Source organism: Abramis brama (genome assembly GCF_963993115.1).
Source record: "Abramis brama genome assembly, chromosome: 8".
NCBI lineage: Eukaryota > Metazoa > Chordata > Actinopteri > Cypriniformes > Leuciscidae > Abramis > Abramis brama.
The window spans coordinates 36,720,906-36,748,595 of record NC_139970.1 but is presented as its reverse complement, the minus strand read 5'-3'; the positions used below and the strand labels follow the sequence as shown (position 1 = coordinate 36,748,595).

The 27,690-nt window shown below is 38.6% G+C and overlaps 1 protein-coding gene across 18 annotated transcripts in view; it reads left to right on the top strand.

Moving 5' to 3' along the window:
- The first annotated feature begins 2,515 nt into the window (after positions 1-2,515).
- obsl1b (obscurin like cytoskeletal adaptor 1b) overlaps positions 2,516-27,690 on the top strand; it is a 30,409-nt gene continuing 5,234 nt past the window's right edge. The window contains exons 1-35 of one of the 18 annotated variants that reach the window (XM_084121554.1): positions 2,516-2,848; positions 5,372-6,491; positions 7,910-8,179; positions 8,281-8,541; positions 8,647-8,952; positions 9,023-9,289; positions 9,386-9,661; positions 9,781-10,056; positions 10,228-10,503; positions 10,807-11,082; positions 11,415-11,660; positions 11,873-12,211; positions 12,310-12,381; positions 12,997-13,443; positions 13,887-14,147; positions 14,298-14,528; positions 14,718-14,993; positions 15,808-16,083; positions 16,345-16,620; positions 16,925-17,200; positions 18,538-18,813; positions 18,898-19,170; positions 19,387-19,662; positions 19,751-20,026; positions 20,101-20,376; positions 20,643-20,918; positions 21,016-21,285; positions 21,395-21,661; positions 21,774-22,043; positions 22,518-22,784; positions 23,799-24,065; positions 26,100-26,212; positions 26,341-26,494; positions 26,738-26,899; positions 27,018-27,122. In XM_084121554.1, the coding sequence (XP_083977680.1) occupies positions 5,477-6,491; positions 7,910-8,179; positions 8,281-8,541; positions 8,647-8,952; positions 9,023-9,289; positions 9,386-9,661; positions 9,781-10,056; positions 10,228-10,503; positions 10,807-11,082; positions 11,415-11,660; positions 11,873-12,211; positions 12,310-12,381; positions 12,997-13,443; positions 13,887-14,147; positions 14,298-14,528; positions 14,718-14,993; positions 15,808-16,083; positions 16,345-16,620; positions 16,925-17,200; positions 18,538-18,813; positions 18,898-19,170; positions 19,387-19,662; positions 19,751-20,026; positions 20,101-20,376; positions 20,643-20,918; positions 21,016-21,285; positions 21,395-21,661; positions 21,774-22,043; positions 22,518-22,784; positions 23,799-24,065; positions 26,100-26,212; positions 26,341-26,494; positions 26,738-26,899; positions 27,018-27,122 (9,451 nt within the window). In that variant the 5' untranslated portion in view covers positions 2,516-2,848; positions 5,372-5,476. Of the gene's footprint in view, positions 2,849-5,371; positions 6,492-7,909; positions 8,180-8,280; positions 8,542-8,646; positions 8,953-9,022; positions 9,290-9,385; positions 9,662-9,780; positions 10,057-10,227; positions 10,504-10,806; positions 11,083-11,384; positions 11,661-11,872; positions 12,212-12,306; positions 12,382-12,996; positions 13,444-13,886; positions 14,148-14,297; positions 14,529-14,717; positions 14,994-15,807; positions 16,084-16,344; positions 16,621-16,924; positions 17,201-18,537; positions 18,814-18,897; positions 19,171-19,386; positions 19,663-19,750; positions 20,027-20,100; positions 20,377-20,642; positions 20,919-21,015; positions 21,286-21,394; positions 21,662-21,773; positions 22,044-22,517; positions 22,785-23,798; positions 24,066-26,099; positions 26,213-26,340; positions 26,495-26,737; positions 26,900-27,017; positions 27,123-27,690 lie in introns of all 18 variants that reach the window. The other 17 variants (XM_084121553.1, XM_084121543.1, XM_084121556.1 and 14 more) reach the window with 17 other exon arrangements.

Below are 27,690 nucleotides of genomic sequence, written 5' to 3'. Positions count from 1 at the left end.
CACGGCCGGTGGTTTTGCTTGATCTGCAGGGGGCTCTTGTGACTTCTCCACGGTCGTTTGGTTGAAGTTTGCTCTGGGTCTGGCTGGGTTCCAAATCGGGACGTGATATATATATATATATATGCTCAATAATGTAAATAAATGCCCAGTATTCATGGGTAATTGTTTACTGCCATTCCCTCTTTGGGGGAGCTCAGATTTAAACCATTTACAACATTGTGAGTAGAAATGTTTTACACTTTTTGACATTTCTTTGTCTCTGTGCCTCTATCTATTATGCTTGGTTACCACAGATAAACCAGTGTTTTCTAAGAAAAGGAGATATCACTTGTCGGACCAGTGGCCACCTTTGTAAACAAATGGCTAGAAATACGTTTGGATAGTTCTGGCAGGCAAGCAGCCAAGATCTTACAACATGTCTGAGCCAGTCAGAAGAAAGACGCTTATAAAGCAATGACGACACTTTCCTAAATTAGACTACCTCTACTCAGATACACAAGAACTTTGTGAAAATTTCAGCTGAGTTTGATAACCAGCAAACAGATTACTCTGATAAGAAAGAAACATCATAGGCAGATTCATATTTTATTACTTTGGTAGAATCATGAGGTAAAAAGAAAAGGTTTCAAACAAAATTGTTGAAAAACGGCATCTAAAATAAGATAACTGGATAATGACAGCTGTTATCCCGCCAGCAGAGGGAGGGAGCAAGCCATTTTGTGCTCTCCAGAGATGCACTTTCAGATTCGCTTTATGTTACAGCAACGTATATATGAGCTGTGTGTCATCTGAAGGTTTTAGGTAACAGTCACTGTCCTCCACCGGAGCTGCACCCATCAGTTTTATGTTCTACGCGCAACACAAATGCTCCAGATATAAAAGCTGCTGTTAGTTAATGAAGATTTGCCGGATTCGATTGGACTCTTGTCATATCAATAATAATAAGACTTTTCACTTTCATGGACATCGCCATTTTTTATTTGACTTTGGTCACTGTTGCTGTGGTTACTGGTAATAGAATATGGGCTTGACCTGTTGTTTGAACGGGACATTTCCAGACTCACACCTGTAAGCAAATGCATTTTTTGGTTACACTTATATTTTAAGGTGTCATTGTTACAGTGTAATTATATATTGAAGTACTGAGTAATATTAAGTAACATGTACATGTACTTAGTATAGGGTTAGGGTAGGATTAGGATTTGGTTGAGGGTTAGTTGAATGTAATTATGCATAATTTACTGTTATTACTATGGTAAGTAAATGTAACATATGTAACAAGGACACTGTAAAATAGAGTGTTACCCATGATTTCTTCCAAGAAAACAGACCACATATTCATGTCTCAAGAATGAGAATGTCTTACTCTTTCCCCCTCATACACCTACATCTTGCAGCAAATCATATTACTATCTAACACAACTAAAGCTTTTACCCAAACTTCCGGTTTCGAACGAACATGTAGACACGGAAAACAACTGGGGTCGTCTTGCTCTTTCACTGGGTCTTTATCAGCAAACCATAGATATTAACAGACTCTCAGTGTTGTTTTTACAATTATTCCTTTAGCAGAGTCCTTATTGCAACAGGGTTCAACACAAAGAAACGATGCACTTGCTAATATCTTCTTTAGCAGCTAGGGGAATTTAGAAGTTTCGAAAACAGGACCGCTAATCCCTGCAGGTTTTCACAAAGTGGCTTGAACAAACCGTTTCATTGCCAGGATGCTGGTTTCAGGGTTCAGGGTAAGATCAGATTACTTCCAATGGCTGAAATCAGAGGAGACAGCATTGAGCCTGTGAGACGTGAGACTCTAAACAGCTGAGGGGTCACTGCTCTCTGTGTTCACCCTCACACATTCATAAGCCTTATCACACGTGCACGCAGCACCCCTCTGGATCTTTGCTTTGAACGCTTCGTTTTTAGATGTTTTCCGCAGAGGCATTTCACAGTTGCTGAGCTTAATTGAGGACACTTTGCTGTACCTTCTCTGACAATGAAATGCATAATGCATTTCAAAATAACACCATAGGCTACTGTATGTCAGTAGTGTCAGATCGCAGCTGACAGCAGACACAACGCCATTTACATCATATGTTGTTGTCGTTGTTTTTAAACAGAGTACGTGTGATCGGCATACTTGTCTAAATCATTTGCAGGGCTACATATCTACTAAGGCTGATGACAGATCCCATAAAATTATGACCATTACCAGGAATCCTCTACGGTTTCTGAATGCCTTCAGGTGACTACGCTGACACTGCTACCATAAACAAAAGGTTCTGAACATTCTACTAAATGCTGAAAGTTTTCAGGAGGTCAGAAGGCTGCTGCCCTTCTCCTTAGATTTTATTGCAAGGTCTCAAGTAAGTCAAGCAATCTGCCCAGGACGAGCAATCCAACCTATCTTTAGCCACTGCGAGCAAGTGAATGGAGAGCCTGACTTATCTTCACTGCTGTCATCGAGGCTGCCAGTATTTTTAGGGGACAGCAGCAGCTGCAAAAGCATTTAACAGTCTTCTACGAACAATAACACTAGGGGTGTCTCAGGACTAAACGCCACAGAGATCGTGGGACTGCTGGAGTGTTCAAAGGAAAGCTGTCTGATAAGGCTAAAACCTTCTTAAAAGGGGCACTTAAAAGCCTTGGCAAAATGGGCAGGTGACACTGACTAGATGTTAATGAGGAGAACATACCGCAACAAACTTACCGAAGTGGAAAAGGATTATTCTGTAACAAAAAAAAAAAACTTAAAAAAAACTAGAGCTGGAAGTGAGGGCCAGTGAAGCAGGAGAAGCTGGTTGCCGCGGAATGTATATTGACATTTGTCTCTGAGGACTGAAGAGAGGTAGGATATGTTAATGTCACAAAGTGCAGTTTCCCTGAGGTCAAAGGTCAGTCTAATTAAATTAGGAGCACAAACAGGAGGTTAATCTCCTTTTAAAGTCCTAGGGGAAATTCCTGATCTAGACTGTTGATGTTATACATTTAAACCTTTAACAGTTGGAGATATAATAAGAGTACCTGCTTTTCCTTTCTTTTTGATATGTGTTCTTCAATGTTGATTACATTGTGGAACATCTGAACACCTGTTTTCTTAAGAAAATATACAGTATGCAGTATACTAATAGAATTAGTGTTTAAAGCTGTAGGGAGATTCTTATAAGGTAGTTTGGTTTCACTTTATTTTGATGATCCCTTTAACACATTCTGTTGACTGTAAGTAATGTTGCACCTACATGTGTACTAACTCTCATTAGAGTGTTAGTAAAGTATTAGTAGACTGATAGGGTTAGAATAAGTTGATATGTAGTTGCAAAGTTACTTCTAGTCAGTAGAATGTCTGTTGGAGGACCATCACAATAAAGTGTTATCAGAAATTAAGCAGACTAATACTCTAATGGGAGTTAGCTGGCATGCAATGTTACTTATAGTCAACATAATGTTCAAAAGGGACCATCAAAATAAAGTGTTACCAGTAGTTTATGTGTTACATATATCATGTTTTGTTGTCTTGTTTGTAGCGTAGCAAACTTATGTGTGTAGCATGATGAATAACTAGCAGACGTTTAAGGTTCTGAGGAGGATACTTATAACCGGATCATTTTCCTGAAGTTAGTTGTGCGTCATAGATTCCCAAGACAAGCGATTCATGTGCTATGCCATCCTAAAACAGATAAACCAGCCCTAGCGAATAAACATCCCCCTGTACACCACAGAGGCCAAACTTGCAGCATGATTGAAACTGAGAAGCCACACATTAAAAGAAAATCAATCATGAGGGCATATTAAACCAACATGATCTGGATTACTTCATATGCAGCAGATATTTTCAGAGGAAGATATCACTTAATAGTACAGAGCAAGTGTTTCTTTCCTGAAACGAATGACAAACAAACTAATTTTGACAATGACATTTAACAGCTAAATTCGTAACTGCATTTGCTAAAAGGGGTGTGAGAGGCATAGCATATTTTGACTGAGAGGTCCCCATGGGGTGTGTCCTGCGTGAGTGTGTGAGACCTGTGTTGTATGTGCATGCATGTTCTGTGGTGTGCTTTGTGATACCTGACACATGCCCTCTCACAGGTCTTTATTTAGGGCAGACTATATAAAGCACTTTCCCATTGAAATACAGCACCAGCTGTGTTAGTTATGTGTTGTGGCCGCTGTTGCAATAAGGCCAAAAGACAGAACACCTCTAGCGCTCTTCTCACACAAGGCATAATTTCTAAGAAAGTTCTGGGCATCAAGTACTCTAGTGTAATAGTATCCTTGCTCTCTGGGGAGAGCCCACACTATCAAATCGCACTAGTGCACATACCAACACCCAAACACAACAATTAGTTTTTAATCAGTCTGTATACTTCAGCGGATTGTTGAAGATTTGAGAAATAGCTAATGCAGTCTTCCAAAATTATTGGGACAAGAAAAGTTTGGTTATTCATTTTTCTCTTTTTCCAAGAAGATATGAGAGAAAAAATACTGTTAACAGACAATTATTGCTATGACAGGTCAAGTCAGGTGTTCCTTGTTGAAAGTTTTAACCAACAGTGAACTATATTACTTTTGTAAATGATGGCAAAAAGTCAAATGTCAGATGGCAATTGTAATTTTGCTTTAAAATATAATAATTATGACCTTTATATAATATCAAACAACTTATATTTACTTGTAATGAGTTGACGTTGGAAGAGGTGTGTCCACGATCACGATGGCAAGAAGCAACTCTGCAGTAAACAGAGCAGTAAAATGAATTCTATTTCAATAAAATGAATTTGTTATAGACAACAGAGCTTAACATACAATAAAGTAATTTGTTAGATACAAAGCTTCCCAGGTGCAGTTTAAGGCAGCATTATACAATAAACAAACTAACATGAAAATTGCTGAAATAAGTTCTGCAGATTTACTAAATTAATTACATTAAACGATTTCCTGTTTGACTGACTATTTAGTTATTGGTGGCCTCTAGACTGTTGTTATTCAATAAGACTGTATTTACCAGGGTTTAGTGGAATTCAAAAGTAAAGAATTGACTACATCTAACTACATCTACATGTCTAAGGCCTATAAACTTCAAATTTTAATGCTTTTAAAATAGTCTTACAAAAATTACAATGGCTGAAATCACACGTGTTACATGTTATTATTATAATCCAATATTATAATGTTACAAATTCATTATAATTGCTCTTCATTATATTCAAATTCAATATAGTTTGCTACATCAATTCAAATTCAGGATCTGAACTGGAATTTTGAATGGTGCACAACCCTGGTATTTACATGCAGTATTATATACATGTATGACATGGCTGGTTATTATCAAATCATACATTAAGTGTATTTTTTGTGTGTTATGATTTAGAGTCTTACTTGATAAACGGCTGGACAACAAAATTCTTTTAGAGTAATAAAGAGACTGAATGCCTGTAGCCTGTCCCTCTGAGTGGAGGTTGGCAAGTGAGCAGGGATGGATGTGTTTGGTGGAGCGCCACGGTTCCTGGCCTACCCTCGTCCTGTGGTTGTACAGAGTGGCACAGATGCAGTTCTGAAATGCCAGATCAGTGGGGATCCCAGACCAGCAGTTATATGGGAGAGAAACAATGAGAAGATTCACCCAGAGGGCAGATACCGGGTGTTTGAGGATGGCAATGTCTACAACCTTATCATAACTTCTGTGACAATGGAGGACAGTGGACAATACATCTGTAAGGCCAAGAACTGCATTGGAGAGACATACGCAGCAGCCACTTTGAAAGTAGAAGGCGAAGCACAGGAGATGGAATTTCGGGAGGAAAACAAGCCGCGCTTCCTCATCAAGCCCCTTTCGACTAGGGTTGGACGAGGAGAGGATGCAGTGTTCTCCTGTAAGCTATGGGGAAACCCTCGACCAGAAGTGATGTGGGAGAAGGATGGCAAGAAGTTGAATGAGATCTTTGAGAGCACACATTTCACCATCAGCTATCAGGATGGAGGGTGGTTCCAGCTAAAGATTTTCAAAACAAGAGCACCAGACGGAGGGGTGTACACGTGTAAGGCCAGGAATGAATTTGGAGAGAGTCTGGCAGGGGCTGTGCTGTTGGTGGATGCAGGACCAGGACACGAAGATGAAGGGAACCGTAATGGATACACTAATGGCCACTGGAAAGCACATCAGGGAAAACAGAGAAGTGGTAGGCAAGTTGCAACAAGGCTGAAAAATGACCCACTACCAAACTCAGCCAAAGTGAAAATGTTTGCAGTGACAGAAGGGAAACATGCAAAGTTTCGTTGCTATGTAACTGGGAAGCCAAAACCAGAAATATTATGGAGGAAAGATGGGAGACTTATCTTGTCTGGGAGACGGTATCTCCTGTATGAAGACAGAGAGGGTTACTTCACACTTAAAGTTCTCTACTGCAAACAACAGGACAATGGAGTTTATGTCTGTTCTGCTTCAAACACTGCAGGCCAAACCCTGAGTGCTGTACACCTTATTGTCAAAGGTAAGAGTCACCTCATTTGGAATACGATAAATACAGTACAATACAAATTCAATACAATTTTATGGTTTTACCACCTGATCTATAACATTATACAGTATATATTAGTTTGGCATACACTTTAAATGGCCTGTACAATTAATAAGCCAGTTGCCAACTGTTGTGTCAAGCATTTGGTTCCTTAATCAACAGTAAATTTTATGATGATTCAGTTGTAGGAAATGCATCAAGGGAGCTTTAAAATTACCTGACCAGGCCAAACTCATTAACATGAAATAGATTCCATCCAGTCCTATATCTGCAAAATCACTTAAGCTTTGAAAGGCCTGAGGCCCACACATGTGATAGAAATCTCTGGAGGCAAGCTCATATTTCTCACATGGACCATCAAACAGTCAAAATTGATTGCTTTGCATGACTATATTGTATCAGAGCCAGGCAACACCATAAAGCTCAAAAGGGTTTCAGGTCACCAAGGCTAAATCGAAGGTATGACTACTAAAGCAAGCACGGACAAGACAAAAAAATACATCAATAATGTCAAGGATGTGGTGTCAAGATATAACCTAAAAAAAAAAGCTAGATACACCACAAAGAATAACTTAATGGGATTTTAATTTAATATAGCAATACTGCTAAAATCTTAGGTTAAAAATACAGAAAATAGGTTTTCATAAATGTTTTCTTGAAATGGAGCCTTACTGCACTGGTAGATTTTTTTAAAACTTGTTTATACTTAAAAACCATTGAACACCACCAAATACCCTCCTATTAAAGATACATCCTCTGAAAACTAGTCTAAATATCTTTAAGCAGGGTTGATTCTCAAATAAATTTGTGTTTCATGTTCAATTTTGTGTTTTAAATTGAAAAAAATAGACACAAATACAGTACAAACAGTACTTTCCAAAATATAATAGTATGATAATACAAAAGCAACATCATTACTGATTACAGATTATCTCAAAGCCACTACTGGACAAAGAAAAGCAACTAGATTACTTTGAATTTCCATGTGTAACAGAAGCCAGCTAGTAAGGAAACACCCGTTTGAACCCCGCTCAGAGCGGTGCTAGTAGAATCGGAGGGGTTACACATGCATGAATATCCATGCTGACTGAGGCTAGTGTATGCTGATGTTGTTATAAAAGGTTAACATGCAGTTCACCAGAAAAACGTTTCGACCAGCATGGCTTGTCTGGTGGATCTGTTCTATCAAGGAAGTCTTGCTGGCTAAGCTTGTTAAAAAGCATGCTGGGGACACCAGCACATCAGTATCCAAAACACTACATGTGCTGGTTATTGTCAGTGGGGTAGGTATTGTATGCAATGTATCTCTGAGGGAATGCAGATCTATCCATTACTGACATAAAGAAAACTTTTAAAACTCTCCTTTTGGGGTCCTTTCCTTCTCGTAACAGAGCCACCTGTTCGATTTAAACAGCCACTCAATGACTTGCAAGTATGGGAGAGAGACTTGGCTGTTCTTGAGTGTGAAGTTCCTGAGGACTCTGTTCCAATCACATGGTACTTAGAAGACAGACGACTACAGCCTGGAGCCAAATATGGGATGGAAGAGTGGGGGACAAAGCGTCGACTGACAATTCGTGATATTGGAGTTGATGACGATGGGATTTATCTATGCGAGATGGCTGATGGGGGTAGAAGCATTGCAGAGGTAGCAGTCAAAGGTAAAACAAAAAAGTTATATTTATTTGCCATCATCTGTCTGGGAAAACAAATTCATCTGATGAGCATTTGCAGTTGTATAACTTAAGTGACTCTCTTTAAGGCACTATAGTAAGAAAGCTGCCACGAAAAGTTGATGTCCTGGAGGGAGAAAATGCAGCCTTCTGTGTGGAGGTGGAGGACGAGGAAATGGACATTCATTGGTACAAAGATGGAACAGAGCTAAGGGAGACCCATCAGACCATTCTCAAATCTTTTGGAAGGACACACATTTTGGTCTTTGTAAACACCACACCACAAGACTCTGGTCTGGTCATGTTCTATGTGGGTAGATCAAAAACTTCATCTCAGCTACGGGTGAAAGGTATGACAACTTTTTTTTGGAATTATTGTAAACACTTGTATTCCATAATGTCTAAATGTATTAATTTTTTTTAACAAACCTCTTCTTCTTTTGTGCTAATTTCAGCGGCAAGGCACTGTCCACCAAGCTGTCCAATTGGGGTACAGATAAACACAGAACGAGCGAATGCAGCTCTTCTTTCCTGGTTTCCAGCACAAGACTCTCGAAAGAATCCACCTTCAGGGTACATAATTGAGAGACAAGAGGTTGGCTCACAAGAGTGGCTGCAGTGTTTGACTACAGACTCTGCAACCTCAGTGGAGATTCTTGGCGACAGTGTTCCATGCGAGGCAGACTACAGATTTCGGATATGCAGTGTCAACAAATATGGAAGGAGTGGAAATGTAGAGTTCCCTCGAGCAGTTCACCTTGGTAAGCTCCTTTATAAGGCTGTCCATTGCATACATATAAAGAAAACACTAACAAATCTCATTCTTTCTAGTTCCAGTTGCCAGAATCCAAGCACCTCTACAAGATGCTTTAGTACCAGAGGGCCAGGATGCCTGTTTTACCATTGAGCTATCTGCCTCAGTAATAGGCACTTGGTTTCTAAATGGAAATCAGCTTCAAGACGATGACCGCTTCTCAATAAGACGTTCACGTACACACCAGTCCCTACGCATTCGTGGGGTACGAGACACAGACAATGGAGCAGAGATCACCTTCATTGCTTACGGAATTCGAGATTCTGCTGCTTTGTATATACAAGGTGAACACTTAACTTTGATTTCCTTGCATTGAGATATATTTATGAGGATATTAACAATTGTTGTGTTGTACTGGCTTTTATATTCCTCTTAATCAGCTCCACTGGTAAAATTCACTCCACTTTCTGAAATGGATCGAAACAAATTTGTGGAGGTTGGCAACCCTATAGTTCTCTACTGTGAGCTGTCAGACCCTGAGGCTCCAGTTCGTTGGTATAAGAATGGAGTTGAACTTAAATCAATGGAAGGTCTGCATATCCAATCAGAAGGAACAATGAGGAGGATTGTCATCCAATCAGCGGATTTTTCCCACTCAGGAGTGTACAGCTGCGACGCTATTGATGACGTCATCAGGTTTAATGTGGAGGTTGAGGGTGAGTAATTTTTGTTCTTAGTTCTCCTTTCAAAATCAAATGAATATGTCCAATAAAAGAATCTTGCACTTGCAAGTCTCTAAAGCTTACTAAATACTACTGAATGAAAACACATATAGCCCCACCAGTGAGGTTCTCAGTTCTTCCGGAGGGTGAGAGGAACAAATCCATTGAAGCAGGCTCAACAATAGCACTGCAATGTGAGCTCTCAGATCCACTCGCCCAGGTCTCCTGGTACAAAGATGGTGCGAAACTACTGCCACAAAGTGGACTAGACTTCAAATCCGAGGGCACAAAGAGGGAACTGTTTGTCCAATCAGCTGAATTTTACCACTCAGGGGTGTATAGCTGCAAGACAAGGGGTGATGCTGTCCTCTTCAATGTGGATGTTAAAGGTGATTTATATTTTTACAAGTGAATTAAGTTACATTTTCATTTTGCCAGACAACTAACAAATGGCAAGACAATGACAATGTTGATTAAGTTAAAATATATTTCAAACTAAATGTAAAAAATGACTATTAAAATCATAAAGTGGGACTTAAAACACTCTAAAATATCCATAGCCCCACCTGTGAGGTTCTCAGCTGTCCCAGAGGTTAAGCGGAGAAAGTGCATTGAAGCAGGCTGCCCCATTATTCTGCAGTGCGAGATTTCAGACTCTACTGCACAGGTCCAGTGGTACAAAGATGGGGATCAGCTCCTTGTAGAATCTGGAGTAGACATCAAATCAGATGACTGCATGAGAACACTCAGTATTCAGTCAGCACACCCATCTCATGCCGGTGTGTACAGCTGCACAACAAAGGATGATGTCATCAAGTTTCATGTGGAGATAAGAGGTGATTTTATTCCTGACTTACAAATTAACTCTATGTCTTCTTGCAATTATGCCACTAACAATCACTGCTTTCTGTGTTGCGCTTTTGTCACATTCTTTAGAAATGTTTAAAAGATTTTATGTTGTACATAACCTCTGTCTCCTTTTTTTCTGCTTTAGTTTTACAATTTTGGATCATCTTTTCAGTCATAATGTTCTTGTATACTCAGTTGTTACAGTAGATGTATTCTTAAAGCAATAGGTCCTTTAATCTGGGTAATTTCTTGTAATTCTTGATGATTCTGATACAAACCATCATCTGTAGCTGAACCAGTGAGATTCTCAGCTGTTCTGGAAGCTGAGAAGAATATATGCACTGAAGCTGGTGGCCACTTTGAACTCCACTGTAAGGTCTCAGATCCTACAGTCCCTGTCCGCTGGTTCCACAACAATACACAGCTTCAGCCAGAGACTGGTTTGGATATTCAGTCAGAGGGAGATGCAAGGACACTGGTAGTCAATCCAGCTGTACCTAGTCATTCTGGATTGTACCGCTGTGAAACATCTGATGACTCTGTCCAGTTCACTGTGGATATCAAAGGTGATTTGTGACTTTTTGAGAAACTTGTACATCCAGTAACACATTTGCAAAACTAGATGCACACTAAAAATTCAAGCTTTTTTTGTTGTCTGCATCTCTTAGCATTGCTGTTATGGACATGCCTCTCACCATGCATCCAACTTATGGGCAGTGATTTGAGACAGATGTTACATGTTTTGCATTACTTTAACTTGCTACTTGGCAGATGGTCTGAGAATTCACAGATTAGGCAGTCTAGATAACTTTTTAATAAAGGATATTAATTCTGTATATTCTTTAATAATGCAATGGATCACCTTTAGACCCACCGGTGATGTTCTCAACATTACCAGACACTGTGAAGAACCAGCTGGTTGAAGCAGACTACTCCACTGATATGCACGATGAGATCTCAGATCCAAATGCCAAGGTGTGTTGTTACAAGGATGGTGTAGAGCTCGTCTCAAAAAGTCAGCCTCATATCAAATTGGAGTGTACCAGGAGGACGTTGGCTGTCAAGACAGCACAGCCCTCTAACTCTGGATGGTACGACTGTGTGAGAACGGACGATGTCATCCAGTTTAATGTACAAGACCAAGGTGATTTTCAAATATTTGCTTCTAATCTTCTTAATGTGTTTGTGTGACAACTAACAATTGTGTGCTCTTCGTAGCTTTTTTATTCTTTTAATGTATTCTGACTGTTACTTGAACATGCCCTTGGTTTCAGTGGCCATAATTGGTTCTGTCTTTCTGCGTTTTGAAAATAGTCACATTTAATAAAGCATTCCTCTATCAATGGTCATCTGTAGTGCCACCACCAAGATTTTTGGCTGATCCTGAAGTTGAGATGACCAAATGCAATGAAGAAATGGAACCTGCTGCACTGCATTATGAGATCTCAGATCCCACTCCATATGTCAGCCAGACCAAAGATGAGGAGGTCATGCTTCCTCAATCTGAACCTGCAGCTGAATTTAAACCTGAATTGGAACTTGAATCTAAATCTGAATTTGAACCTGAATCTGATCCTGAAATTCATTCAGATGCATCCAGAGGAACTTTAATCGTCCAGTCACCTGATACATCTCTTTTTGAAGTAAACAGCCCAAAGACACCAGATGATCCCATCCAGTTTGAAATGGACCAAGGTTGTTTGCCACTTACTTGTACGCCATTCTGTATAAGGAACATTGACATGACTGAAGCAAGTCAGTTATTGTTTTCTTTGTGGCTTTCCTAACAGCAGAACTGTCTCACTATGAGGTGTTCAGTGGTGAGACCTATGGTGACTCTGTCCAGTGCACTGTGGATATAAAAGGTGATATAATGCTACCTCAACCCAAGCATTTAACCCAGCACCTCTGTGCCACTAACAAGGGTGGTTTTAACTATCCAATGGCTCTTCCTGGAGATGCTGGTCCCCTGCATCTTGGTTACCTACCCAAAATAGCTCCCAAAACTAATCCATGCTATCCTGTCTTTATCCAACATCCAGTTGGTCTGCAAACCCTTCTTCCAAACTAACACTCATTCTATATATCTTCATTCTTCATTGAAGCAAATTTCATTTAAACCTATACTGTACACTGTCTACATTTGCTTGAGTCATCTTGTTCATGTGCCATTCAGAATCATCATCAGTATTGTGCTGACTGAATTATAGAGAACTGGAATACAGAATGAATGGTTGAGTGAATGAAAGTTGGTGATCTGACTTCTTGCGTAATCATGTTTTGTTTTTAATATGTGTTTTAACCAATATTTGACTTGTTTTTAGACCACTCTGTGATATGGTCATCTCTCTTACATTTTTTCAATCTTGAAATAATCTTAAAAATTAACCAATCAATAAAACTACATCTTTATAAGCTTTTCTGATTATGAAGACAGAAAAGTACTTCAACTTTTATTTGTGTAAACCACTCAACTATAGAAGAGTTCCTGGGAAGATCAGGAACTAAGGCTGAGATCAGATCTGAAAAAGAGAACAACAAACTCACAGCGGAAAGATCTGGAGAAGGGACCCAAATGTCCATTCCAACAACCTTCAGACTGACCGAAGAGGAACCACAGCCAGAACCAATGCTACATCCACAGTTACAACCAATGCTACAACCACAGTTACAACCAATGCTACAACCAATTCTACAACCACAGTTACAACCGATGCTACAACCAATTCTACAACCACAGTTGCAAGCGATGCTACAACCCCAGATACAACCACAACTGCAACCTCAGCTACAACAGCTGCAACCACAGTTGCAACCAATGAACCAGACAAGTACTTCAATTTCCGAAGATGAAGGCTCAAATCACATCACACTACAAGAGAGTGATATGGATCAAGATGTCTTAGCTTTTAAGGTGGATGTTGAAGGTGATTTAAATAGTTAGCTCCATCATTCTGCAAATAATGATGAGAGCAAAATATAAGCCATTGCCATTTACCATCTAACAACCATTTAACGTCAATCGTCTATTTGGATCCATTTACTGAATTTAGAAACAAAAACAGCCCTGTTCTATAATGTAGCTGCATTTCATTATTATTCACCAGTAAAACTCTATCACCAAATATTTATCTAACAAAGATCATCTCACTAAAAAATGCTACAGTATCATCTTGAATTTAACTTCTAGCAGAAAGAGAAAAACATTTTGACATATGAAAAACACTACAAACCTATAAGGCCTGTAACCTATAACCTGTAAGGCTATGAATACATAAGTGCAGTTTAGCTTAGTTGACTTAAAATATGCAATGTAATGTGTCACAATTGTAATACATGTCTCTTTTCATATAACTTGAAATATCCCTAGCCTCGAGGACAAATACCACACCAATTTGTGGAATGGATGAGCACTTGCCAATTGATGCAGACTGTTCCAGTGTACTGCTAATTGAGAGCTCTGACCATACAACTCAAGAAAAACCTATATCCTGCCAACAAGATGAAGCAATGGTGATATTCAATAAATCTACAACACAGAAAGAGATCATCCAGTCATCAAATATATGTCTGCAAGAAGCACATGAGACTGTTACCAAGGATGAATTTGCTTATCAAGAGGAACTGAAAGGTGATTTAAAGCTATGTTTAACAGCATGAACAAAAGCAACTAACTTCGTCTGGCTTTTTGCTTAAATGTTCTGTACCCAAATTGATTCACACTCTTGATAGATAACTCACTATACGATACTTACATTGCTTTGTCCCCTCAAAACTGAAGAACCTGGTAATAAAGAAGAATTATTTACACAACCATTTGAAACTGAAGATGTCCAACCCATTGAAGGTGATTCTCCAGTTCATTGGTACAAGGACAAAATACAATTTTACTCTGAAAATGAAAATGGACATATTCTTGAAATGGAGGAAGGTGTACGAAGACTAAATGCTCCAGCCACTGACTTGGGTCAATCAAAGGATGATGACATAATATTTAAGGTGGATGTCCAAGGTGATTTTAAACTAGTTTAAATCCACACAGCTACATAATCAGTTTCAGTCATTCAAACTTTATTTAAAATAAATAAATAACTAAAATAAAATAAATAAATAAAAAATTATAAAAACATTAATTTAAAATATTACCTGCTTAGGTCAAATTGTCTGCTTACATTAAAACATATTAAATTAAACCCCTTAGCTACATCTTTGCGAACTTCAAGTATCCACGAGACTGAAAGGAGCGAGTCTAATGATGAAACAGTCATTGCTAATTTTCCACAACCTGAGGTATCAAGCACAATGGCAGAGGTGTGCTGGTACAAGGAAGGTGAGGACCTCCAACAATGTGACGTTATCACCCAATCTGAGGAGACTTTCAGAGCTCTTGTTGTCAAAACAGCCGAGCCGTCTCACTCTGGGGAACATGCTTGTGAGACAGATGATGTCACCGTACAGTTTGCAGTGGACCTACCAGGTGATTCATCAGTCATCTACGCCAGCTCAATCCATCCGATTACCAAACTAATCACTTCAATCATGCAATTGTCACTAATTTTCTAGAAACTATAGTTCAAATAAATGCCAGACTAATAGGTTGTTGTAAGATGTTACACCGCTAATGAACATTTCAGTAAAGAAACTACTTTTTATCCAAGATAGTGCTTTTTTCCCATTGACCTTTTTCCCATTGAAGTAAAACAATTGGTAAGACCAATGTCTAAAGTGTGTTTAAAGAAAATTTTACTGTAATTGCCTCCTTCAGATATCAATTTAGAAATGATCCTTTTGATATATTACTACTATTACTACTAATAATACATACTACTAAATATATGGTATACTGAGGAAATTACAGAAAATCCAATCACTAACAAATGTACAAAGGCAAAGGCCTGATACATTGGTGAAAAAACCTAAATTTGTTTTCAGTATGTTTGTCTTTAATGTTTGTTTCCCATGTTTTGTCTTTGTTGTTAAATATCTGTTACTTTCCATGTTGTCCTTTACTCTTGCGCTACTAATCTTTCATCTTATATTTTGATGTTTGAGAATGTCTGCTTTGTATTTTCATTTTATTTATTGATCATTACAGTTAATAGTCAGCATATTCTTAAAGACATGTTCATGCCAAACAGACTCTTTCATAAAACGCTGAATGATTGTCAATATTTTGGCTCATTCTTGAGAATCAAGTTGAGAAAAACTATAAATTTAAAATGAAATGTATGTTTTATAAAAAGAAAACAAACAATATAAAAGTAAATGTGTCTGTACAAAACTGTCTGTAGCTCTTCCAGTGACGTTCTCCAGTGTCCCTGAGGCTCAACGGACCAAATGCATTGAGTCAGGAAGACCCTTTAAACTGCAATGCGAAGTCTCAGACCCTGATGCGCAAGTCTGGTGGTACAAAGATGGGAATGAGGTGCTTCCTCAAGATGGTATTGTCACTGTGAATGAGGAAGCAATGAGAACACTCTCTGTGCAAACTGCTGAATTATGTCATAGCGGAACATACAGCTGCAAGACAAATAATGACCTCATCACATTCCATGTGGAAATCCAAGGTGATTTGATGCTTTCTATCATGAAGACACCACATGAAATGTGTGTAAATCAAGTCAAGCAATCTCCTTCATTTAACCATGTATAGTGGTTATTCAGAGGCAAAAGGCAAATATTTTGTCCTTTATCCCTCAAAAGTAGCTTGACATGTTAACTGATCACTCAAGCACATGAATTTATTAATAAAAAAAACCCAACATAATAGCCAGTAATTTTCCACTAAATCATACAGTTCTTTCTCTATGCCACTGACAACACTGTAGCTCCATCACTGAAGTTCATTCCAATTTCAGAAGTGGAGAAGAACAAGTCCACCGAAGTAGACTCACCAATCGTTCTGAAATGTGAGCTATCAGACGCTACCGCTCAGGTGCTCTGGTGTAAAGATGGTAAAGAGCTGGCCCTAAACCCTGGGCTAAATTTCCAAACAGATGGAAATATGAGGAAACTAACTGTTCAATCAGCAAAACTGTCTGATACTGGAAACTACACCTGTCATGTTCCAGGTGATACCGTATCATTCATGGTGGACGTTCAAGGTGATTTTCACAACACTACCACACAAATTAACTATTAAATGCTGTGTATGCCCTATGTATATATATATTCCTTTACATTTCTAATCACTCCCTGTGGAAAAAAAAGTATCTCCTGTAACATCTCTTACCATCCATTTAAACTCTGCTTCTCTCACTTCTTGATAACTGGGCAAATCATGTGACTAACACATCTGTAGGTTAAGACTGCCTAAATGTCTTTCAACAGATTTGTACTTTTTTTTTCACAAATTAATTTGTTGATAGTCTAAAACAAAATGTATTTACATTTTCCAAATTTTCATAGCTCACCCTGTAAGGTTCTCAGCACTCCCAGAAATTGCAAGGAACAAGTTTATTGAAGCAGGCTGTCCCATTATACTTCAATGTGAAATCTCAGACCCTACTGCCCAAGTTTCCTGGCTCAAAGATGGAGTCAAACTCCAACAAGACAGTGGACTTGACATCCAATCAGAGGGCACTATGAAGACAATGATCATCCATTCCGCTGAGCTCAAACACTCAGGCGTGTACAGCTGTGAGGCTGTGGATGATCGCATAGCATTCAAGGTGGATGTTGCAGGTGATTTTGAGTCTACATACTTTTTCTCAAAACCACTAACAATGTGTCAAATAACGCTTCATCCACTAAATGCTGTTTGCCCTTATCAGATTTTAACAAAGAATACATTCATAACCAAATAATCAAAGCCCCATTTTGTTAAACCCTACAATGATCTCCTCACCCCTTTTGCTGACACAAATAACTACGCTATAAAAAGGATTGTAAAGGTTTTTGAACATCTTTCAAACCGCTTATTGCTATACAATATTACTATATTGTATAGATGATGTCACCTAATTTAGACCTGCTCATTAAGTTATGTTCAGAATAATAGGCTTCAGAACTATAACATGAGAGATCAACTCATAATATACACACGGACTCAGCAAAGTGTCTCATTCATTAGCCGTACGTAAGTTTTAATCTTTTTCATCAATTAATTTCATTTTTTCTCATCGATTATCTGGATATATAACTTAGAAAGGCTTTTTCTTTTGGTAATTCTATTAATTTTGACTGAACAAAAATCCTCTTAGCTCCACCAGTGATGTTCTCAGCTGTTCCTGAGATTGAGAAGAACAAGTCAGTTGAAGCAGGCTGGCCAATCATTCTCCAATGTGAGATATCTGATCCTACAGCCCTGGTCCAATGGTACAAGGATGGATTACAGCTCCTACCTCAATCTGGGGTTTACATCAAATCACAGCACACCATGAGGACACTGGTTATCCAATCAGCAAATGTATCCCACTCTGGGTTTTACAGTTGTAATACTGCTGATGATATCAGTGACTTTTTTGTGGATGTTAAAGGTGACATATAAACCTTACCCAACGTATTCTGTTATATAACTAACAAATACATAAACTTAGTAGAATTCAGTTTCCATTGGGTGAAAGCATTCTTCTCTACCTTTCAACAGATCCATTCTGCTGCTTTTATGGGCTCCTTAACCATTTCCATAATGCAGGAATATTTTTGAAGCTTCACAAGTTTGTTTGCAGTTTTCCCACCAACTACTGCCATCCTTAGATGCTATTTAACCAGCATATTGGTTCTCTTTACTTAAAAAAAACAAAACAAAAAAACAACAAAAAACACTTACGCTGGGCAAGCATGCCTTGTAACCATTATTATCTGTGCATAATAGCACTTCATTCTCACAAAGCTTTCATTAACTCTTCATTCTCTTTTTCTTTGTATTTCATTTGGCTTATAGAGTGGAGAAAGAGTTCAACAGGGCTGGCCAAGCAATCATCATCAGTGCTTGAATTGCATGCTTAACATGTCATACTTGTGTGACTAAGTAAAAGTAGCATAACAAAAAACTAATGACCACTTCCTTCTCATTGCAGCACCTCCTGTGACATTTGCCTACATACCAGAAGATGATCTGCACAGAAATATTGTAGAACAAGACAATCTACTCCTTTGCTGTCAAGTGTCCAGGTCAGATGCTACTGCACAATGGTACAAGGATGGAGTAGAGTTAAAGTCTAGTGACAATGTCCTCATAGAGGCAGAAAACACTTTACGTAAGATGATCATCCTGTCCGCTCAGCTGTCCGATTCTGGAACATATACCTGTCGTGCTGGAGATAGTGCCTTAATATTTAAAGTTAACGTAAGAGGTGAGTAAATGCGTCTATATTCCTATCAGTCAAAATCTGATAAACTCACATTTACAAGGCCATTTTCTTTGTTTTGCTTTACAGAACCTCCAGTGATGATTGTATATCCCAAGGAAGACGTCCACCTTGACCGCTATGTTCCTGAAGAAATTGTCCTCAGCTGTGAACTTTCACGACCAAATGGAAAGGTGACATGGTTCAAGGACGGACAGAAACTACAAGAGAGTGAAAACATAAAGCTAAAGACAGAAGGTCCATATAGACGGCTAAAAATTCTGCGCAGTGGTGTTGAGGACTCTGGAGAATATGTCTGTGACACAGCTGATGATTCAATATTCTTCAATCTAAACATAAAAGGTATCAAATTCATATACTGTAGCATGTACAAGAAAAAGGAATTTGTGATGTCAGTTTGTGATGTTATTCAATTGGATAAGATTATACTTTTTTAAACTTAGAATAACACTGGTGAATTGCATGAATTGTGTGCAATAAGATCAGGAACGTGCATTAAGAACATTGATAAGGTCAATTTTGATGTCATGTTAACTTTTGTGGCATGTCCCCCTAAAGAACCACCGGTGCGCATAGTTTCTCCAAGCCAGTCCCAAATGGAACTTTGCCAACAGACTTCTGAGAGGATGGTCCTGAGCTGTGAAATCTCTAGACCCAATGCCACAGTACGCTGGTATCGAGATGGTCTTGAAGTAGAGGAGAGTGACAGCCTAATTCTGGAGGTTGATGGTGTTTATAGGAGGCTTATTATCCCAAAACCTACTGTCAAAGACTCTGCAGAATATGTCTGTGACACCGCTGATGACTCAGTAACCTTCTTTGTAAATATTGCAGGTGTGTCAAAGACCCTATATTTAATCATTCGTAATTTTAAACAAATGTCAGTTCTCAGTGTCAATAATGACTTACTTACTTTGTGCAGAGCCACCAGTTAGATTTATTCGGCCAAGGAAAATGATCTACGCAGTAGAGAAACTTGTTGGAGACATTGTGGTCCTTGAGTGTGAAGTGTCTCGACCAAATGCTGAAGTTAGCTGGAAGAAGGATGGAGAAGAGATTGAGGAGAACAGCAACATTACTATCACAGAGGATGGCACAAGTCGACAGTTAACCATTCACTCTGCCGCTTTTAATGATGCAGGGCAATATGTCTGTGATGCCAGAGATGATGTAATGGATTTCCAAGTGAAAATCAAAGGTACATTTCAGGGAAAATGAGATTTTAAAAAATAATCACTGCAACCAACTAAAATTCTACCCTCGTCCTTCCAGATCCACCACTGAAAATACTGCGGAAAGCTGACATAGAAACGAACCGCAAGTTTGTAGTATCCGATGCGATTGTGTTAAAATGTGAGATCTCAAGAGCAAATGGGGTGGTCAGTTGGCTTAAAGACAATGAGAAGGTTGAGGGAAAGGAGCATTTCATCTGTGAAGAGGAAGGGACATTCAGATCTCTGATTGTCCTGAGTGCTGAGTTGAGGGACTCAGGGGAGTACATTTGTGATGCACAAGATGATAAAGTTGCCTTCAATGTTACTGTAGAAGGTACTACTTGTTAAAAAGCAATGTACACAATGAAAAACATGCATGTACATGGTCAGGCAAAATGTACAAAACTTGCACCTTTATCTTGTCATTGGGCCAATATCCTCAAAAGTACACTTTTGTACTTTATCTACCTACCAATAGGTGTATATATTGCACAAAGCTGTATCTTTGAGGGTACTGCCCCAGTGACAAGCTGTTGTACTCCAAAACGTTTTGCTTTTTTTCTGACAGTGTACAAAAAATAACTAATTATTTTTGTTCAGAGGCTCCAGTGTCCATTGTTGGAAGCTCAGAGAAGCCAGAACACCACATTTTAATGACAGGAGATGAGCTTATCCTGGAATGTGAGGTATCACGAGTAAATGCTATAGTCCAGTGGTACTGTAATGGATGTTTACTACAAGAGGATTCACGCACACACATTGAAAGCAGAGAAACAATGAGGAAGCTTGTGATATCAGGACTTCAGACATCTGATTCTGGAGAGTATCTCTGTGATGCCACTGATGACAAAATGATAACTAGGCTAACGGTTCAAGGTAAATTTACCAATAGCATAGCCAAGAAAATTTTATTTCATATCAGTTGAAACATTGTGTGTAAAACACTTAATAATAACATAATTCTTTTTCACAGAAACACCATTCAAATTCATCAAAAAAGAAGAAAGAACAAATATTTCAGCCTATGAAGAAGACAGTGTGACACTACGTGCCGCTGTTAACAGGGTCAATGCCCCAGTGAAATGGCAGAGAGGTCATGATCCAATCAAAGGGGATCGTTTCCACACAACAAGTGATGGTAACACCCACTACCTCACCATTAACCCACTTAAGAGATGTGATACTGGAGAGTACACATGCCACGTGGGATCCGATGAGATGCACTTTAGTGTCCATGTCAAAGGTAAGACTGGGGAATGAACCATACATTTCTACAAATTGTTATATGTACTAATAATTAATTGCTTGTAAAGGTGTGCAGTAAAATGTTGTCTTTACTGTTTCGTAATCAGCAATGAAAGTGAAATTCTCCAAACCACTGGAAAACATAGTGGGACTCAAAGGTAGGGATGTGGTGTTAAAATGTGAACTGTACAAGTCAAAAGGAGATGTTCAGTGGCTTAAGGACAGCCAAGAGATTGCGCCAAACAGACATTTTACAATCAGAGCTGATGGTCGAGTGAGAAGCCTGACTATACATGACGTCACAGAAGATGATGCAGGAGAATATGCTTGTGAATCCAAAGATGAAAGGACATCAGCTGCTGTAGTGGTCAATAGTAAGTAAAATTCTACCAAAGGATTTGTGTGCATCTGCATAAAGTTTAACCTGAAATCACGAACAAATCACACATTACTTTAGTGCCAACTTCCTTCTATTCTTTTCCCAAGTTCCTCGCATTGTGGAGTTTATTGCGGAGCTACACAACATAACTGTGATGGAAGGAGAAGACACAACATTTAAGTGTGTGGTGTCTCCAGAGGATGTGAAGTTGGCCTGGTTTAGGAATGACCAGCCAATTTCATCAAATCATAAGTTCAACATCTCAAGTAATGGATTATGCCATATGCTGCATATCAACAACTGCCAAGTCTCAGATAGCTGCAAGTTGACAGCTAAGGCTGAAGGTGTGATTTCCAGAGCTATCCTTCAGGTCCAAGGTAGAATATCATCTATCAGTATTTCATTTTGACAGAATATTTGACTAATGAATTTTTTTTTTTTTTTTTGTATCAACATATTAAGTGAGAAATTAACTAATAGGTAATTTTCTACAAAATAGTATTTGGAGTGCAGAGAGGGGTATTTTCTTTAAGATCCTGTACAGGTCTTTAATGTCATGTCAACATGTTTGAGTTTAATAATGACCCTTTCAGGTATGCCTGAATTGTTGAAAAGGTGCTTATGATGGCTTGTGCTTAACAGCTTCTCCAGTTAGAATTCCACTCTTAACTGACAGAGACAAGTGTTACTACAGCACACAGCAATGTAGAACGAGGAGCTGTACACCAAGCACATTAAATAATGTTGTCCTTATTGGCTTTGCTCATTGGTTTTTGAATATAAAGAGCTTTATAAAGTGTTAAAAACTGCTATGGGGGAAAATTTTATAAATTATCCTGATCTGTATTCAGAGGCACAGGTGCTTTTCACAAAGAGCATGGACCCGGTGGTTGCAGAGGAGTTTTCTGAGGCAACACTTGAGGTGGAGGTCAGCCTTGAGACTGCGGAGGTGCAGTGGATGAGACAAGGAGTGGTTATACATCCAGGGTCCAAATTCACTCTGAAGCAGAGTGGAAAAAAACATTCTCTCACAATCCACAAACTCACCCTTTCAGACCGAGGCACCTACAGCTGTGAAACGCTCCATGACCGCACACAAGCCAAGCTCAGTGTTGAACGTGAGTCTGCATGTGCTTGTCTCTTTCTTACTATGTGCTGTTGTTAGCATTTCTTTACGGTGATGGTCCCTCATTACTGCCCATTGCGATGTTGTTGTCTTAAACAAACTGTATCAAGTAACCACGGGTAATGCGAGCAAGAGGCAGCTACTTTAGTGACACTTGTTCCATGGTTTGACAGCAGCAAACAGGTGATTGGCAGACCACGTACTGAGGCCCGGGGAGCAGCTTTCTTTATTGACATTAGATCAGAAGAGCTATGATAATTCAATTAAGCATGTCAAATGAGAAATAGATCAAGAGCTGGTAGAAGGTCCTGGCGGAGTAACCTTTTAATTCCCCTTAGTTGCTTGTGAAACACAGATACTATGAGAGGAGAATAAAAGTTACATGCGTTTCTACTCACAACTAATTTCCATTGCCTTTGATTATTAGCCGTCTACATCAAACTTACCAAACAAGCTTTCAATATCTCTTAACATAACTTCTGACGATAAAATGTATTTGCTCTTTAGCAAACAAGCAATTAAATACCAGTGATAAACATTCCTTTCAGGATAGCTTAAGACGATAAAGCTGTGTTGTACAAATGAGCAAGTGATGAGAGAAAGTCTGTGCTTTGGCTGTTCCTGGCACCAACTATGAATCTGGATCTGTTTTCATTGCAGCTAAATTTATGCACTGGCCTTCAAAATCTAGGGTGGTGTCACCAACTCTCTAAAATAAACCACCATTTTCCACAGGGAATGCCTGTCTGCCTGTCTGTTTTGGAATACTTAAAAAAAAGAATTGGCATAGCCCTGATTGAAGGCAGGATTTTGTGTATTGCCAACACCAAGCGGACAAAACCGTGCCAACTAATTCAGCAACTGTTGTTCTATTTCTTTCTCTTTATAAACTTCACCTTTCTTCTTAATCTCTCTCTCTTTCTTTTTCACACTTCACTGATTTCTAACTGCATCACCATTGAACTATACTTTTCTTGTCTTTGACAACCTGTGCTTGTCCACGCAGCACGAAAAATCAAGATTCGGAAAGGTCTAACTGAGATCCAGACTTACGAACGAGAGACAGCTTCTTTTGAGGTGGAACTGTCACATAGCAATGTGGACGGTGTATGGCAGAAGGATGGGCACGCACTCAAAAACAACAACCACTGGCGTATGACAGCAAAAGGACGGGTACACAGCCTTACCATCTCCAACCTGACCTTGGATGACACTGGCACCTACATATTCTCTGTTGAGAATATCAGATCATTAGCAAGATTGAATGTTAAAGGTACTGTGCAAATTTTTATAGTAGAGACTTAAATGTGACAATTTTGCCAACAAAAAATGCCGGTTTAATGGGTTTTTAATTTTGTTTAAAAACATTCAAAAGTCCTTTTTTCACATTTTTAAAACAAACTCTGATAAAACTCAGATAAAAATCTGTCAGTGCAGTAAGGCAAAATACACTTGTGTTAAAGACACATTCTCTGAAAACAAGTCTTAATATCTCAAGTATATTTATTCTTCAAGGATTTAAGACTACTTTAACTAGAAAATTTGATGATGAAAATACTCATGTGGGATTCACTGTTAAAATATAATCCTAATCCAGTTTCAAGTGAAAAGACGACTGAAAGCAAGTCATTTGTTGACTGACTTCTTAAAGAGTTTAAACACTGTGGCTGTGTGGCACCTTTAAAACATGACTTTGTTTATTTGAGCTGCCTGAAACGTCAACCAATGACTTAAGTTTGGGGAATGACAACTCCTAGTTTGAAAAGTTACAGAAAACCTGAGAAGAGTTAGTTTAGAAAACTTGTTTGTGAACTAGTGGTGCAGAAATTTCACAGATCACCTTTAAAGATGCTTTAAGTGATTCAGCCATTACATTCCGATTTAGCCTCTAAAAAAAACACCCTTATCCCTTCAACCACACACCTTCTCTCCAACACACTACCCCCAAAAAAACACATCAGCTAACCCAAGCACAACAAAGTCAGAGTTTTCCAACTGACTAAAAAGCACAGGCTGCTCCCTCAATGTAACAGACATCCAAAATGAGCTAAAAGACATAGCCAAAGCAAATCCCTAAATTAACCATAAAGTTCATGCAAATACTCAGATTTACTTATAATGGCAAGGCATACAGTCTTTTTTCCTTAATTGCCTTGGCAACAATTAACTTATAAGGGGTGGAATCTGGCCATTATGAATTTAGTCGTGAGAGGTAAGAGAGTCCAGGGCAATGATGTAATTCATCAAACTGGTTAAATTTCTGATGCTGATGACAGTACAATGGCATGGACAGACATTTTTGCTACTGCTCTTACCATGTGTCAGGTTACACATATAAAAAGATATGGATCACATGATCAGACTCCAGCTACCGAAACATTTCAAACATTCACAAGCATAAGGTGCTGGTGTAAGGTACTCACTTCTATGCCAAGTCACTCAATAGGGCTTATCCTTTGGAGTCACAGAGCTGTCATTGAGGATGACAATAACATGTAAATGCCACTACAACAAAGGACTCTTCTCAAAGTCCTCTAAGCACAAAGCTGAGGTATGGTTAAATGATAAGCTCCTGTTGTACTAGACAGATTGACATGTACACAGTTGACTATGTGATCTCAAAAGTCAAACAAGGGCAACCCAGAGGTAAATAATAATAATTTTAAAAATATATAATAAATAGTGACTTGGTTTTAAGATCACAGCTTTTCAAATGTGATCAAAATGGTTTTCCGTCAATAGGCTGCTGATCGTTGTCAAATGAAGTCTAACAGTGAATGTTCATTACATAGGCAAAACTCTGCTCAGTGTCGCTGACAATGCTAAAATACCTCCGCTTAGGGGTGTGTCTTAGCAAGTATCTTTAATCTGTTTCCAAATGAAGTAAAGATATGCTGCCAGTGTAATAATAATGAAAAACTGCAATATTTAACATAACAAATGCAGGGTCAAATGAGTAAACAATGATTTACGCACTAAATCCAGCATAAATTCCTGCACAATCTATTTTAAATGCTCTAGACAGAAGCCACTATATTTCACAGCGATTGGCTGCCGCCCACGCTTTTCACTTGATATTTGCATTAAGTCGAGAACTACCCAAACTGTTGACGCTCTCAGCGCTTTCCCTGGTCCGCTGTCAATCCCACAATTCACTGTGCAAATGTGTAGCTCAACTTCTATAGGAATGAATTGAAAAAGCTTGGACACGCACCGTAACAATAGCGTATCTCTTTTACCTAATTAAATGTGTATACATAACACACGTTTTTATGTCAAAAGTAGGCTAATGTTTTTACATCTCCAGAAATCCCAGTATCAGTATTGAAAAAGCTTGAGGATATCAGGCAACCAGAGGGATCTGGTGTAACCCTTGAATGTGAGCTGTCACGCCACAATGTAGACATAAAGTGGACAAAGGTAAAATTACATGACAACCCCTGCACCCTCTTGTAGCAGTTGATTAAAAATCACTATTTTTATTAACTTTATTATTTGAAGTAGCATTTTTTTTTCTACAAAATAAAGTGGAATTCTTTCACTTTCAGAATGAAGTTCAGCTTAAACCAGGAAAAAATCATCGCATTTACTCTATGGGAAGAAAGTCATTTCTACAGATACTGAAGTGTGAGCTGGGAGACTCTGGTTTATATGTGTGTGATGCTGGGGAAGCTACAACATCATGTTCAGTGGAAATCTATGGTAATAACAGAGAGTCTGTTAAATTATCATCACATTTATCTGCAGATTTTATACTTTCCTGGTGATATAATGATTATTTCAATCTAAATCCTCAAATAATTCAGTTAAAGTACAACACTACCATCTACTGGTACTGAGACAAATTCAACTAAATGGAAAGCATTTTCACTTACTGCTTAACTGAATTAGTCATATATTATGGAATTACGCAACACCTTTTTATGTTTAATAACATTTCAACAGAGAGGGAACTTGAGATTCTACAAAGCTTAGAGGATCTGGATATTCAAGAAGATCAAAATGCAGTGTTCATGTGTGAAGTGTCGCTGGATGATGTGCCCGGAGAGTGGTTTAAGAACGGAGAGACGATCAAACCAACCAGCACCATTAAGATCCGTCAGGAAGGTTATTCTAGCACCCGTTGCTAAACATCGCTCTTTCTTTTACAAAAATTTACCACTCAACCTCAGTGAATATTTATATCACTATCTGATCATGACTTTTCTGAATCATGTTTTCTTAGGGACTAAGCACTTCCTGCTCATATGCAATGTTAAAGAAGACGACTCTGGAGAGATCAAGTTTGTTGCCAAGAATGTTGAGTCTACGGCTAACCTTGAGGTGGAAGGTCTGTATGTTTAAGTCAAGCACACACTACAAAACCAAAGCTTGTCACCCTCTCTGATGACTAGTCACAGATGCTATGACATTTCAAACAATTTTGAAATGTGGCCAACCAGACATAAGTTATTTACACTGTCCCGACAAGTAAGAGAGCAGCAATGATGACCAACAGCCAAAAACAAAAAACAACAACTGAAACCTCTTTTCCAAGCACTTTTTATAATCTATATTTTGGGTTCTTTTTCTCATTCTGTGCAAATTATTGTAGAGAATTAACTTTCACGTTACTATTTGCATCCGTTTTTGAGAATTCAGGATCATACAGTCAGGGATGATAATGATTTTACAACTCATTGTCAGTGATTAATTGTATAAAATGCACAATAACACAACAAAACCTAAAGCAAGAAATAAGTCTTTAAATGTGTGCAGGGTGACAAGCTTCAGTCTTGAATGCACATAGCATTACACTACTGTTAAACAGCTAATGTTTTGAAAATGTGTATTCTTTGTATAACAAATTATTTAATTATAGCTCACTAATTTGATTGGATATGTTGCGTTCCAAGAGT